Raw genomic sequence first — 13,979 nt, 5'->3', positions numbered from 1 at the left:
CGAGCGGCGCCGCGGCTGCGGGAGGCCCTGCCCCCGCCTGGGGATGGCCGCGGCCGCCCCGGCCTGAGCTGGGGGCAGCTTGGGCGCCCTGCGGCGGGTGCGGGGCTTGTGACACCCCCGTGTCCTCCCCCCTCCTGGCTCCTAACAGCGCTCCCCGCTCCTGTGGAGTGGGGCACTGCTCCCTGGATGGCTGGGGCAAGAAGTGGCTGGCGTAGGTGTTCATACATCTCCATCTTCGTCCGATGCCTCCTCGAGTCAAGTAACTGCTCTGGCAGCTGAGTGAGATCTTCTAGATCCCCTATATCTTGCCGCTGCTGTGATGTTCCAGCAAGGGATCGAATCTCAGTGTTTGCATAACTTCTGTCTGTTGCAAGCAAGGCAAAGCTTCTGTTTTTAGCAGGCGGTTGGAGGGTGGAAAGGAGGAGGTGCATCTGCTATGACTGCTTTCTAAGTGCTATTGAAAAAAATAGCAATGTTGCTGTGTTCATAAGCGTTGCTCACCAAAGAAATGTATGATCTAGCTTATGTTCTGTCCATTTTCTCACATGAAAGTTGACTTTCTTCCATATTCTTAGTAGCTGTAAAGTCTTCTATGTGTTTTCTCTTGCCACTCTTTTTTCCAAAAAGTTACTCTAGATTACCTTTAGATATTTGATGACAGTAACTGTAATAATTTTGAGTATTGACTTCTTGTAAAGAATTTAGTTCAACCTGACTAAAATGTGGCCTATAAATGAATTACTGTTGTCTTTGAAGTCTGGAAAATGAGCAACAAGGTGCAAATATATATGTTTGTTGTGCTGTTCTTGCAAATTTTTTCACTCTACCTACTGGAGAACCGAGAAGCTTGGAAGAGTTAGAAATCTCCTTGCCTTCACTGAAGTGAGAATAGGGACGCCTTCACAGAAACACCTTTTAAGATGTTGATTGCTGGGTTGTTTGTTTGTCCCCCCCCCCCAATCTTTTTCTTCTCTATTAATATGTCTTCTGTAAAGCCCTAACTTTCCTATTTTCAGAGTTGTCAATCTGGAATAATTCTGTGACAAGAATTTCTGGTGTAGGTGTTTTCTCAGAATGTGACAAGTTTCTATTCTTCCCCTCCCTCCCCCAAATCAAAAGGCACTATTTAAAAAAAAAAAAAAAAGTGAGCCAGGATTTCTTTTTTTCAGTCTTCTGTGGGCTATTCCATACTTTGAAGAGGGCTGGTTCCAACAGGATTTGAGAAGTTTCTTTAACTTCAGTGAGGAACTATTTGTATCCTCTGGTAAGAGAGCAGATTCCAAAAATTGCTTTTACAAATTGATCATGAGTAAAATAAAAATGATATTTCAGTTTGTAATGTTAGCTTCTGAACTGTTTAATACCTCCTGTGGTTTTTATGCAACTATATGTTTATTTTAGCAACTGGTTTAATTGTATATTAAAGGGTACTTCACATGAGCATGCAGTTATAAGGTGCTATTATAGCTTTACCTTTAAGGCTGTTTCTCATCTTTAAAATAACTTGGAAATATTTTTCTAATGCAATTAGAATATGTTCATATTTAAGAACATATCAAACTTTTACAAGAAGACTTGAATTGTTGTGCTGATTCTGCTCCCTTAAAAAGGGAAAGGGAAATTGACTTGCATTATTGGGGTAGTGGAGACACCTGTGAGGCCACTGTCTTTATATTGCCAATGTTGAATTGCGGAATCTTGTTTTCTTCATGACTTTTTTTTTTAGACATGTAGGGAACTACAATCTCAATATATCTAAAATTGTGTGTTCATAATGAGCATTTTAGTTAGATATGTGACATTTATAAAACTTAAACAGAGAAGAAGAATAGAAATAGAAAGCTATCCTGCATTTATCAATTGTGGCATGAGTGTTAAGGAGAGGTTGGCCATTTCTGCTGACTTGAATCTAGCCTGTCTTTTGAAGCTGTAGTATCTATATGTTTTTCTCACTTCTGAATGGAGTAATAAGGTTTTTTTTCAAGCTAATATATGCTTGCATATACTAGCTTGCAAAAAAGGGGGGGAGGGAATGAAAGCTTTTTTAAAATAAGCGTTGAACTCATTGCTGTATGCTGGGCTTCCACTCATGTAACTAAAAGTGTTCCCTCCTTTCCCCCCCTCCGTGTGTGTGTGACTCATGAAAGAGGAAGCTTATAGGAAGTTACCCATAATCATACTAAGTTGCTGCGTGCAATCTGTAGTCTGTTGCCTCTGATCGCTTGTGGGTTATTTGAGGTGGTCTTTGAAGTAACAACTTGAAAAATAAGGTTAGTTATCTGCTATGTTTACTATCACTCGTATTTTTATGCATGTGAGAGATTGGAGGCCCATCCTTACCCTGTTCTTTATCCTTGTATTAGGAGAGACCTTAGCACTGAAGACTCATTCTTCTAACATACAGTTTACTGTGTCAAGAGAAGCGATAATATATATGTTAGTTTGTTATCAACTCAGCTATTGAAGGTAAGTTCATAGAGACTGATAAACCAGAGAGTCTCTGTGGAAGAAGTCCCAGTCAGGAAGGGTGTGTATACATGGGTGGGTTTTGTTTGTTTGTTTTGTTTTTCCTCTTTGGCTCCTATGTTACGCCTCCGAGGAACAGAGAGGGTAGGGGAATTGTTACTTCTAGCGATTCTTTGTGTTGAGGTAGTGTGATGCATGTATCCATAGATGTTAGGGAAACCACCAGACAAGTTATTTAGCACCTCACTGTTCTTCAGGCTTTTAACTCTTATTTCTTTTTAGCACAGGAAAAGCCTGAAGTATGGTATTTGTGTGCAGTTAGTGGTCTACTTGGGGAGCTGCCTCCTCCCCCCGCCATGTACTCATGAAGTTAAGCTGCTTTGTATGTACATGCTCTCTTTTGTGAAGCAGACTTTACAAGTATCAGTTTTATCTTTGAGTGTTCTATGATGTTTAAATATCTCTGCAGAGTTAAAAAATAAGAAAAAATGCCTAGCTACTTAAGAGATATTTAAATGTATTAGAGAAATACCTAATGAAAATTAGTAACAAGAAGCTGAAGCTAGATGCAAACAGCAATTTTTAACCATTTGCTTAAGTATCCTGCTGTGAACTTATTAAAATTCTAGCTTTTGATAACTTCTTGGAATAAGTGCTCTAGTAAAATACAAGTTGAACTGTAATGGGTTTGTGATAGAAAGTGAATCGGACTAGATGATCTAATGGTCCTTTCTGTCCATACTTTCCCTGAATTTGTCTGCACTTAAAAAGGTTTAATTTCCTTGGCAATGTTCCTTCTCAGCACTTCTTCTTGCTATATTCCTGAAGAAGCCGTGGCTTCAGTAGGAGCTGAAGATCCAGTCTATATAATGTCTATGTCTTAGTGATGCACTACAGCTAATATGGGATATGAGTGCTTTTATTCTACACCCATGTCTACATTCTACAGCTCCATGTCTGAAGTGCTCGTTAAATTTGTTTGAACCTGTTTCTGCTGGGGATTCTTTGGGTCTGTCTCTTCCCTACTTCTTAAAAAGCTTATGCTGAAGTGAGTTTCTGTCATGATGGAAGGAGACTGCAGAGGCTTTCAGTGGTGGAACTGTCCTTTTTCTCTTCTTCCCCTTTTTCTGACCATCCACTAAATAGACTGATGAATTAGTTTGCAGCATCAGTTAGCTGCATAGGTTTAGTTACTGTTTCTGGTGAAGAGCTCTTCCTCTAAGAACTTCATTACAAGATCTGCTGAGTTATGTGGGAGGAACTCTGTTTAAAAAAAAGTTTGTTTGTTTATTTATTTTAGAACTAAGGATTGGCAGACTTCTGTTCCTGTGCTTTGGCCAGTTCTCAAGTAAAGCTGGCTTCACTTGGTACTATGTGTCTGCATAAGTTAGTTTGGGATCACTGCAGTTAGAGCTATTGCTGACCTTACTTTTCCTGCTTATGCACTCGCAGTGTCTAAGAGTTACTGTATTAGTTTTGCATTATCGATCTTCCTGTGTTTATCCACATTATCCAAATCACTCTTACCCTAATACTTGAGCTTTCAGAGAACTGGTCTGTAGTATTTTTAATGACTTTTATTTTATTTACTGACTCCAGCAGTTATCCAGGACTGTATGCCTCTCTTTGGACAATGAATTTAAGCCTCCTAACAAAAAGCTTTTTGTTCTTAGCTGCCTTTCACAAACCTCTTGAAAATCTTAGATGAACTGAGACACTAGCTTTTTAGTTTTAAGAACTCTTAGTACATCAAATGATACTGCTGTTAATATTCAAGGTACATCTATTTGTTTTTGAATCCAAAAAACGTTTTTGTATGCCAAGCTCCTTCAGTGTTTTGGGAGGTACACGTGCTTTGGGAAGTAGTACTTTTGTCTTCATAGAACAGTTTGGTTCCTGAAGTCTAGGCTATGCCCTTAATTTATTTTCATTGATTTTTAAAAGCTCTAAGCAATTGGAATAAATGTTAGTTTTAGTTTTCATGGCAGAGGAAAGCATAGAGTCCTAAGGTTGTTCATTCAAAAGGTGAAATAAGAGTATTCCTTACATGTGATAAGGGAAGCAAATACAAGCTGACAAGTTAGGCAAAAATTCACAGCAAGGCAAAAATTATAAGATGACTGTGTATTCAAGTTGCTGATATTCTGTGAGGCGTTAGTCAAATCCGCTTACTGACAATGCAGTAAGAACCAGCAATATTAAGACAATTAAATAGCTATGTTTCCTGTGCTGTGCCTCCAGTTTTGGAGCAGGAGGCACCTGGCTTTCAGGTAAGGAAAGACACGGGAGTTTGTAGGGTTTTTTTCCCCTGGTAGGAGGGGAGTCTGAAAACTGGAAAGACTGTTAATTAAGAATAAACTTAAAAACTTGCATGAAGAGAGTATTTTTACACTTATAGTTTATAATTTGTTTTTACTGTTATCATCATTCTGAAAGAAAGGTACTTACAGTTGTAAAGTTTAAGATAGTTGTATAGATTAGAAGACTGATGCAGGATTAGATTTTCATCGGGAATACTTAATAATTGAGCTACCCCAAAATTACACTACTTAAACATAACCTTTTGTACAGAAACAAGCAGTTCTGCTTATAATGGGTGTAAACTGTTTTTTAAGCAAAATAGTAACACTAACAGCCTTCTATGCTAGTAGATCTTTACTGTGAGGGTGACTGAGCACTGGAACAGGTTGCTCGGAGAGGTTGCGGAGTCTCCCTCCTTGGAGATGTTCAGAAGCCATCTGGATAGGGTCCTGGGCATTGTGCTCTAGGTGACCTTGCTTGAGCAGGGAGGTTGGAATAGATGATCTCCGGAGGTCCCGTCCAACCTCAACCATTCTGTGATTCTACTTTATCAGCATATGACATCAGCATATTAATGTAACTGTTTTCTTTCATCGTGATAATTTATACTGATATAAAACTTGTTATGTTGGTAAAATACATAGAGGAGATATACCAGCATTACTGTATTGACAAAATCAGTATGTGCTCACAGTATATGTAAGAAAATTCTTCAGTTCTACAGCTCTGCTTCCATGCTGGGTTTTGCAACAGTAGCACATTTGAGTGTTTAACAGATGTGCTTAATGATTCTTTTCTTCCCAGGGTGTTTTAAATGTAACACAGTAACAGTGTTCAAGTAGTTTCCAGCAATACTTGATAGCTATTCAGTACTATGTGTAGAATATTGCATGCTGTTTAAAAGGCAGCTGTATTTGAATAAAATTGTGTTGTCTGGGGTTTTAAACTACCAAGAAGAAATAGTAGAGAGAGCTTGCTAATCTGTGAAAATAGTTTAAAGTAAGAAAGCAATTACCATCTGGTTCGGGTAAACTTTTTTTAGAACTGTCCTATAGTTTAAAAGTTATGCTTGCGAAGAAGTTCAAGTAACCAAGTGTCTATTTTTTAGGAAACCAGGTTTCTCACAATCATGATATGTTAATGTTTTGAAATAACTTTTCAATTACTGTTTCTGTTCGCAGGACTTTTTCTTTAAACTTTAAAATTTTCTCTTTTTTTTCTTTAAACTTCAAGAGACCTATAGGTAATGGTGTTGAAAGAAATGTGCAATAATGTAAAGTAAATTTCAGTTCACTTCCTAAAATTATAGGTAATGTCAGAAGCTTATTTTTTAGCAAAAGACTTGCTGAATTTCAGCATTTTCTCTGAAGCACAGCTTCTTGCAAATACGTTGGCCAAGTGATTCTACTTTGTCTTCCTTGGACTTTTCCTTTTAAATTTCTGTTTTGTACTATTTTTTTCCTTGTTTTATTGCAACCAAATTCTTCCTATGTTTTACATCTCTGTTCTTTGCATGTGCTATGCTTATACCTTCTTTTATGTGGTTTTAAAATACTGTCATCTGCCTTTGGAAGCAGTTCAGTTTTCATTCCGCACTGTTTGAAGGAGTGCGGATAGTTGGGTGAAGTATAAACTTTTGAATAGCTTGCTCTGCTCAAAGGAACAATTTTTTTTTTTTTTTAGATGTTTGCAACTGCTGTTTCTTTGTTCAACTGAATGACTGTTAACCAGTATCATTAATTTTGTGTGTATGTGTACTTATGGGAGACTTTCAGTTTTATGGTTTGAGAGGGAGCGGCTGTCTTTTTTTTGCATTAGATGGTCTGATCAGACCTCTGAAAACTAAGCCATGTTCCTGTATCGTTCTCCCCTCTCCCTGCAAACAGCTGCAGCAATTTCATGTGTCAGGTATGTGACGTTGCTGTTGTATAATAGAGCCATACTGTATAATAGATCCATGTAATTGCTTACTGATGAAAAAGTTGTGTACCTGTCTATGGGTACATCCTATCTCTTTGAAGTCCATCTGATGTCTTCATGGCTATTCTTTGAGAAGGGAAAACAATTAAACATGTCTATTCACTATAAACTATGTGAATCTTTGTTTTGCTGATGACAGATGTCCTTATTAAATTATGTAATCACTTCAGATACTGAAATTATTTTACAGACTCATAAGAAATAATCTGATGCTGAAGAAACTCCTATAGCAAGGAGTTATTGCTTTTAAAGGAGCAGCTGGACTCTGTATAAATAGAACATGAAAATCTGAATAAAACATAATGTAAAAACAATCTTGCTACAATGTTATTGAATCACCAGTGCAAATCTGTATGTGTAGAAAGCAGGTAACTTTGGGCCCTCTAGTAGTGTAGCAGGCTTAATCTTTAGAATTTTTTGATGGAATTATAGTCCTTCTGCTAGAGATCTTTCCCAGATTGCCTTGTTAGGGGAGTATGGAGAAGACTATACCATGTTTCTATGCTTTAACTAGTCTCACTGTAGTTAATTTTGAAATAGAAGATTATTTATGATCTTTCTCAAAACATCCCCATTCCAGGAAAATCCTACTACTTACTATTAATAAAGTATCAATTCTGTTTTTTTATTATTAGATTGAAAATTTAAACATAAATCTTCAAAATTTCTATCCAGAAACTTTCATATCTGCATTTCTTTGTCCCTCAGTGTTGCCATCAAGATCCTGTTGTGCTACAAAACTAAAGCTTAGGTAGTCTTTTTTAAGTCTAGTGTGAAGCCGCTTGGAAAACACACAAATAGCAAAGTTCTTGTTTTCCGCCCCCCCCGCCTCCTCTCCCCTTATTTTCACGGCAAATTCCTGTTTCAACATCATCAACTTAAACAAAGGAAACTTGCAGGAATATACAGCTGTTTTCCTCAGTCAGTTCTTTTGGAGAAATTAAATTCTAGGTAGTCTCTAGAAGCTTTTTTTTCTAGAAACTTCGTACATATCTATGCTGGATTTAATTACTTCATCAGGTGACCGAAGATGGTAAACCCACCTGACTTCTCATTGTATGACTCATAGTTCATTTTAATTTAATCTAAACCCCCAAAACTGAAGGGAACAACAGAGAGGAAATATGGTACCTCCAAATCTCTTTGAAACACTCATTTGAAACGTTATGGTTCAGAAACCAAAGAATTAAAAAAAAAAAAGTACAATAGAGAACTGCTTACATGCAAAAATGTGCATTGTTGTTCAGTGAAAATCAGAGCATTATGTATAATTTGTTTTTTCTCTGAATTAAATATTAGGCTTACTGATAATCTCAGTATAAACCATAGAATATACTGAAAAGTCAGCACAAGCAGCTGAATAAATAATGCTTAATTGTCCAGACATAGCAGGATGTTGAATAATAAAATATGTAATTGATAAAAACCCTTTTAAAAAGATAAACATACAGCAGTGTACCACAAGGTCATAAATATGTAGGAAATAGGTTCATTAAGTAAAGATATGAATAGATCTTTATTTTCTAGGGGTTTGTGTCCCAAGTCTTCAATCAGTTAAACTCGCTGTTGCATCCTTCAGCCTCCAGCCACAATACTGCCAGCTGGTTCTCTTGTTCCTGGTAGCCCTCTTCAAAAATTGCTCTTCCTTCACCTTCTAGGTCTGTGTTTCTTCATGCTCACAAGCGACAGTCTGGGCAGGAGGCACCACATGGTACTGCTGATTCTGTGCTCGCAGGCTGATAGACCAAACCAAATATGGAGCCACCGACTGTAGTCTTTCTCTCAGGSAATGTTATTTGGATGTTTGTTCTACCAGTCGCCAATTTCCATGAAACCTGTTTAATTTCATCTCCAAGACCTCTGTCAAATTTGTTAAAATCTGTCAGTAGTTTAAAAGTTAATGGAGGGAATAGAGAGGATGGTGCAGGTGGATGGATTGGTTAATTTCAGAAGCCTCATTTTCCTTAGAAAACCAAGCTAACACATCTCAAAAGTGAGGAAAAACTGCAGGGGTGACTTTTTTTCCTGTGTGTTGTGTTGTTTTTCTTTGTTTTGTAAATAAGATATCCATTTATATTTTTGGTTTCCTGTTTTTTATTTTTCTGTAACCTATGTTGAACTAGTTTGTTGATGATGATGATCCAATGTCTCTTCTCTAGTAGTTTAATCTAGATACATGTCATAACTGACACAGTGCTCTGGAATCAACCCTTGATCCTTTTCCTAACTTTAGTTCACCTGAGTTGTTTGAACTGGAGCTCACTTAGCAATCTTGTTTTTTACTGTCACTTGACTTGGGCTACAATTTAAAAACATTTATGCCAAAAATATGAAAGAATGATTAGAGAAACCTAGCTCTTGCCCAGTTGCTGCTAGGTGCACATTTGTGGAGTTGACAAAAGATAAAATCCCAGAAAATAAAGAGAGTTATAACTTACTGCCAATGTTTTTACATTTAATTAACTTTGCTAAATTCAGTGTTCCATTTTTAGGGACCTGTTTTTTCCCTTCCCCCCGATTCTATATATAATTTCTGGAAACATTGAGTTATTCCATAATGACATGCATTTACCTAAGAATTATGCAGAAACACTTCCTCATGCTCACTCTCCCCTCATAGTTCATCAGTTTAGTTCAAGCCATTCTATCAGTGAATTCAGTTAGTGGATTATTGTTGTTTGAATTCTAAAGTGCTTGTTGCAGATGAAAAATTGCCTAGTCTAACAGTAGAACTATTCTTTCTGGGAGGCATTTAGATCATGCATATTTGTGACCTTACAGTGATTTGAGACTGGGTGATTTTTTTCCCCCCTGAAAGTAGAATGATAGGCATGCTCCTTTAATAGTCTGATGTATTAAAATACTGATAGATATTTATGGTTCTGTCTGAACAGATTTATTTATTTTTCTTGTAGTGAACTGTTGCTTTTTGTGAACTGGTTTATTGTGTTTGCTGGTTTACAGTTGTGTTCTATTAGATTGGGACCTGTATGTGGAGTTTATATCGCAAGGTGGACAAAAATGGGCATTCAAAAAAAGTAGCACATTCTGATTTCAAATTTCTACTTTCCATAAATATCTGGAGATCTGAATGGATTTTTATCAATAATTGACTTGTTTTTTCCTAGTTGATTTTCTTTTTTTCCATTGTAAATGTTGATATTATCAATTTAAGAAGTGATACAACACTTTAAGTATCTCTGCTTCTAACGGACCTTCACCCTATTCCTCTTCCATGCTCGTTTTTTATGTGTTTGTCCAAGGCATCATCACTTCTTATTCCTTGGTGGAACCACTGCTGCATGACTCTATGGTTTTCAACTGAAAGTTGGCTGCTTAACTGATTAAGTAAAATGCATGAGGAGTCTGATGCATTTGCATGCAAAAATTGTTATATTCAAAACAGACCTAAAAATCAGAAAGTGTAGAGTCAAATAACTGACACCACACATTTGCACTTACTTTTTGTCTAGTAATATTCCCACCATATTACTAGTTATTCATATATGAGAAATAGAAATTTATCCAACACTCTGCGTGTGTAATGACAGTAGGCATGACTGTAGTGTTATTCTTTGGTCAACTTTCAGATCAACAAATGGGAACATGACTGTGTTGTAGAGGAGCTAATACTGAACTAGCTCTATCTCAGCCTTATCATCTGAAGTCAGTGCTAATCTTCCCGCAAAGCAGAGATATTTGTCTCAAAGCAATACTGTTTATCAACAGTATTAAAGATAGAATCAATGCATGAATGATGGTGCAGTTGAAGGAAGTCACTGGCTGTTTACATTAGGCACTGGGAGATAATGCAGACATCTCTGAACTGGCTTTGACCCTAACTTGTAAACCCATGTGTAGCAGATATCTGAGTTCAGTTCCACAAGTAGGATAATCCAATTTGGGTGCCTACTGTTAGAGTATACTTAGTGAACATGGCTATATTGTTCCTATGTGTGAGCTGAATCTCATGAATTTGTGCAAAGTCCTACAGGATTTTGGTTCCTGGATAACTGCAGAGCCAATCGAAGTGTGTAACACGAATAATTGCATAGGCCTAAAAGTATCTTCCATCTGCACAGAGGTTCTAGTGCCATTACAGCAGTATGTAGCTGGTACAACTTCTAGGCTTGTTTTTGTGGATAGGCTTGTTTACAAATGTAAGGGCAATCATTTTGCAGTCTATACAGGTGAGTGTTTTAAAGTATAGCACCACTAATCTGTCTGTGGTGAACTGTACTTGACTGTCCTTAGGTTAGAAGTGTGTCTAAGGAGTACCATAGAATAATAGCTGATCTAAGCCAGGTACATTTGTGCCAGATTTGCTTTTAATAGGACTTTTAAGTCTGTTTAACTCAGAGAGTTTTTTTTATTTCTTTCAGCTGATGCAGCCCAACAGTTTCAATATGCAGTGAGAGTTATTGGAAGCAACTTTGCTCCCACTGTTGAACGGGATGAATTTCTTGTAGCTGAGAAAATCAAGAAAGAACGTACGTGCATCTTTATTTCTTTCCTAGAAATAGGAATGGAAGTGTCTCACTTTATCAGTTTTATAAAAAGAAAAGTGAATTCATAAGGTCTGAATATTGTGAGGTGCACTTTAAAAATATTACACTTTGGCACAATTAATTTCATGAGCACCTGTGTAAAATTTGTTGAATGAGCATCCTGGTAATGGAAGGAATCATTGTTTGTTCATGTGACTTACCTGATGTTTCTTGCCTTCATTTTCTCTACAAGTTTATCTGCAACCACCTCAAAACCAAAACATTAGACTATGTCAGTATAAGTTATACTATATTTGTATTCCCTTGTACTCTGTTCTGCTCTGAGTCAGCAGTGTTGTGCTGTGTGAATCCAACAGGGAGGTGATGCATTCTTGAAAAGCCAAATACTGCTTTCAGCAGATTCTCTGCTCTATTGTCCGAAAACAATTACTTGAAGTATATTAATTAAACTAAAGCTTCCTGTTTATGCTCAAGCTTTGAATATTCTGTCAGTGAAATTGGGTTGGGGTAACTGAAGTCAGTGGTTGTAACCTTTTTAAAGGACTCCGTTGCTCTTTGTTAACCCAGAGCTTCCATTACCTGCTCCAAATAAGCCCATTAGAACTTTTGTACATCTAACTTCAAAACACTGTATTCTATGGTGTACGCTTTGGCCAATACTAGGCACAGCATGCGTGCTCATTAAATTTGGGCCAATTGCCAGGAGTTTTGAAGCTGATGATCTCCCTTATCTTCTTTCTGCACTACTTTGGCTTGTAGGTTGATGTCAGTGGTCATGGAACAAGTAACTGGATATATTCTCCTAACTTTACGCTTATTTTGGAGTTGCCATTCAGGAGGTCGCTTATTTGGCAAAATGTACTTAGCAGTGGCTTTTAATATTAAATAGCATTTTTAACATGTAACAGTAGTTGTTTTATTAAGATTTCTTTAGCTGTTTCTCTGTGTGGAGCGTGTTGGGGTTTTGGGGGGGGGTTTTGTTGTTTTTTTTTATATGGTTCTGTTTCTTTTTAATATGTTTCTTTTTCTAATGTAATGTGGCTTTTCTGAAGACACCTTAAAGCATGGAGACATTTCTTCTCTGAGTAAAGACTTGTTATATAACTGGCAGAGATCAAGACAATATATTTTGTTTCTTCTTAATGCATAGGAGTTCTGTGACCTTGGAATCCTGCTTGACTGTGAGCAAGTGGCACTACTGTGCTTCTTGCTTCTATTGTGTAATATGGGAACAATCATGCTTTGTTTTGTAAAGTGCTCTATAGCATGCTGTAACCCATATCTGCTTTCAGTTGTGTTTTAATTTCTTAAACCTACACAAAGGCTAGACTTTAAAAGGGCTCTTATTTAGAAGGTGTATTTTTTTTAATTACCCAAAGAGAAACAGGTACTTACATTAGGTGACTTCTGTTGCAAGAAATTTGGGGTGACAAATTTCTCCTTCAATAGACTGTCTGTATTAAAAGCTCTGGTTAAAGTTGATGACCACAGTATGTGTCTCTGAAATTTTTATACCTGAAAGTAGAGGCAAAAGTCATGGGTGCAAGATACAATTTAATGGCTGCTTTGTATCATCAAAAAGAATGTTACCTGTGAGTTATGATTCTTTTCTGTTACTGTTTCACTTTTTGGAAATAATTATCCATCTCTTGGAATGGGTAGCTCTATTTATTTCCCCCCCMCACACACACACACACATGCGCTGTTATCCACCTTGTGTGGACGGGGATACAAGTAACATGAAAGCAGGCAAAACTGTATGAGTAAATTTCCCAAATTACCACAAAAACATCAATTCTGTCATGACTATTACACTCTTACTTGTTTCAACTTTTTAATCTATATTCCCTTTTTACAGTTGTGAGGCAAAGAAGGGAAGCAGATGCTGCTTTGTTTTCAGAACTCTACAGAAAACTCAGTTCGCAGGTAGAGTAATAAATTTACCATCAGTAAAGCAACTGAAAGCATGCATACATGCCCTTTTGATGTGATAGATTTATTTTGGACATTGCTAACTTTCAAATGTAAACTTGTTTAACATTTGAGCTTGCAATAAGTTTATAAGTGACACATTTTTACTGTGAGCTGTTTGCTATTAAGAAATGAACCTGGGTTAAACTTGAAGTCAAAGAGAATAAAAGAAGCCTTTTTTTCATGTAAAACTGAAGGATTTTCTGGTTGCTGTTTATTTTAGGGTAATGCCTCACATGTATGTTGATGTAGAAGTTAAACAGTCCTCTTGATTTTTTGAATTGTGATAAGTGATTGGATAAGTGATCTGAGCCTTTCATGTTGAATGTCAAAGGTATGCCTTAACCCGGTGCCTACCTGGTAAGCAGGGGCTTAAAATTAAGAATGACACCTAAAGTTAGGTGGGAGAGAATGACCAGTAGTCAAATCAAGAACCAGTGGACAGTTTGACAACCAAAGGGTCTGGGGTGATGTAAGCAGAAGGCATCTCTTGATCAACAAAACAGGGCTGAAATGGAATCACCCCAAGCATATGCAAGAAAATAAGGAAGTGCCTATGGGATTACATTATGGGGAAAGCTCTCATGTCCTGCCTTGGAAGACAGGGTGCCAGGGTGCTTCTCTGAAGTGCCTTAACGCACACAGCATAGGGAACAAACAGGAGGAATTAGAGGTCTGTGTGCAGTTACAGAACTACAATCTCATTGGTATCATAGAGTCGTGGTGGGATAACTCACACAACTGGAGTGCTGC

The 13,979-nt window shown here is 37.2% G+C and overlaps 1 protein-coding gene across 8 annotated transcripts in view; it reads left to right on the top strand.

The window, feature by feature from the left end:
• The window catches only part of TUBGCP3 (tubulin gamma complex associated protein 3), a 59,194-nt gene that overhangs the window by 530 nt on the left and 44,685 nt on the right, over positions 1-13,979 (top strand). For 6 of the 8 annotated variants that reach the window (XM_026054874.1, XM_026054834.1, XM_026054841.1 and 3 more), the window contains exons 2-3: positions 11,130-11,237; positions 13,114-13,181. In XM_026054874.1, the coding sequence (XP_025910659.1) occupies positions 11,130-11,237; positions 13,114-13,181 (176 nt within the window). Of the gene's footprint in view, positions 1-1,169; positions 1,265-2,363; positions 2,467-11,129; positions 11,238-12,014; positions 12,095-13,113; positions 13,182-13,979 lie in introns of all 8 variants that reach the window. The other 2 variants (XM_026054848.1, XM_026054857.1) reach the window with 2 other exon arrangements.

Source organism: Apteryx rowi, unplaced genomic scaffold, assembly GCF_003343035.1.
Source record: "Apteryx rowi isolate R43461 unplaced genomic scaffold, aptRow1 scaffold_123, whole genome shotgun sequence".
NCBI classification, from domain to species: Eukaryota; Metazoa; Chordata; class Aves; order Apterygiformes; family Apterygidae; genus Apteryx; species Apteryx rowi.
Note: the sequence above shows the minus strand (reverse complement) of the source record. Positions and strands in the feature narration are given on the sequence as shown.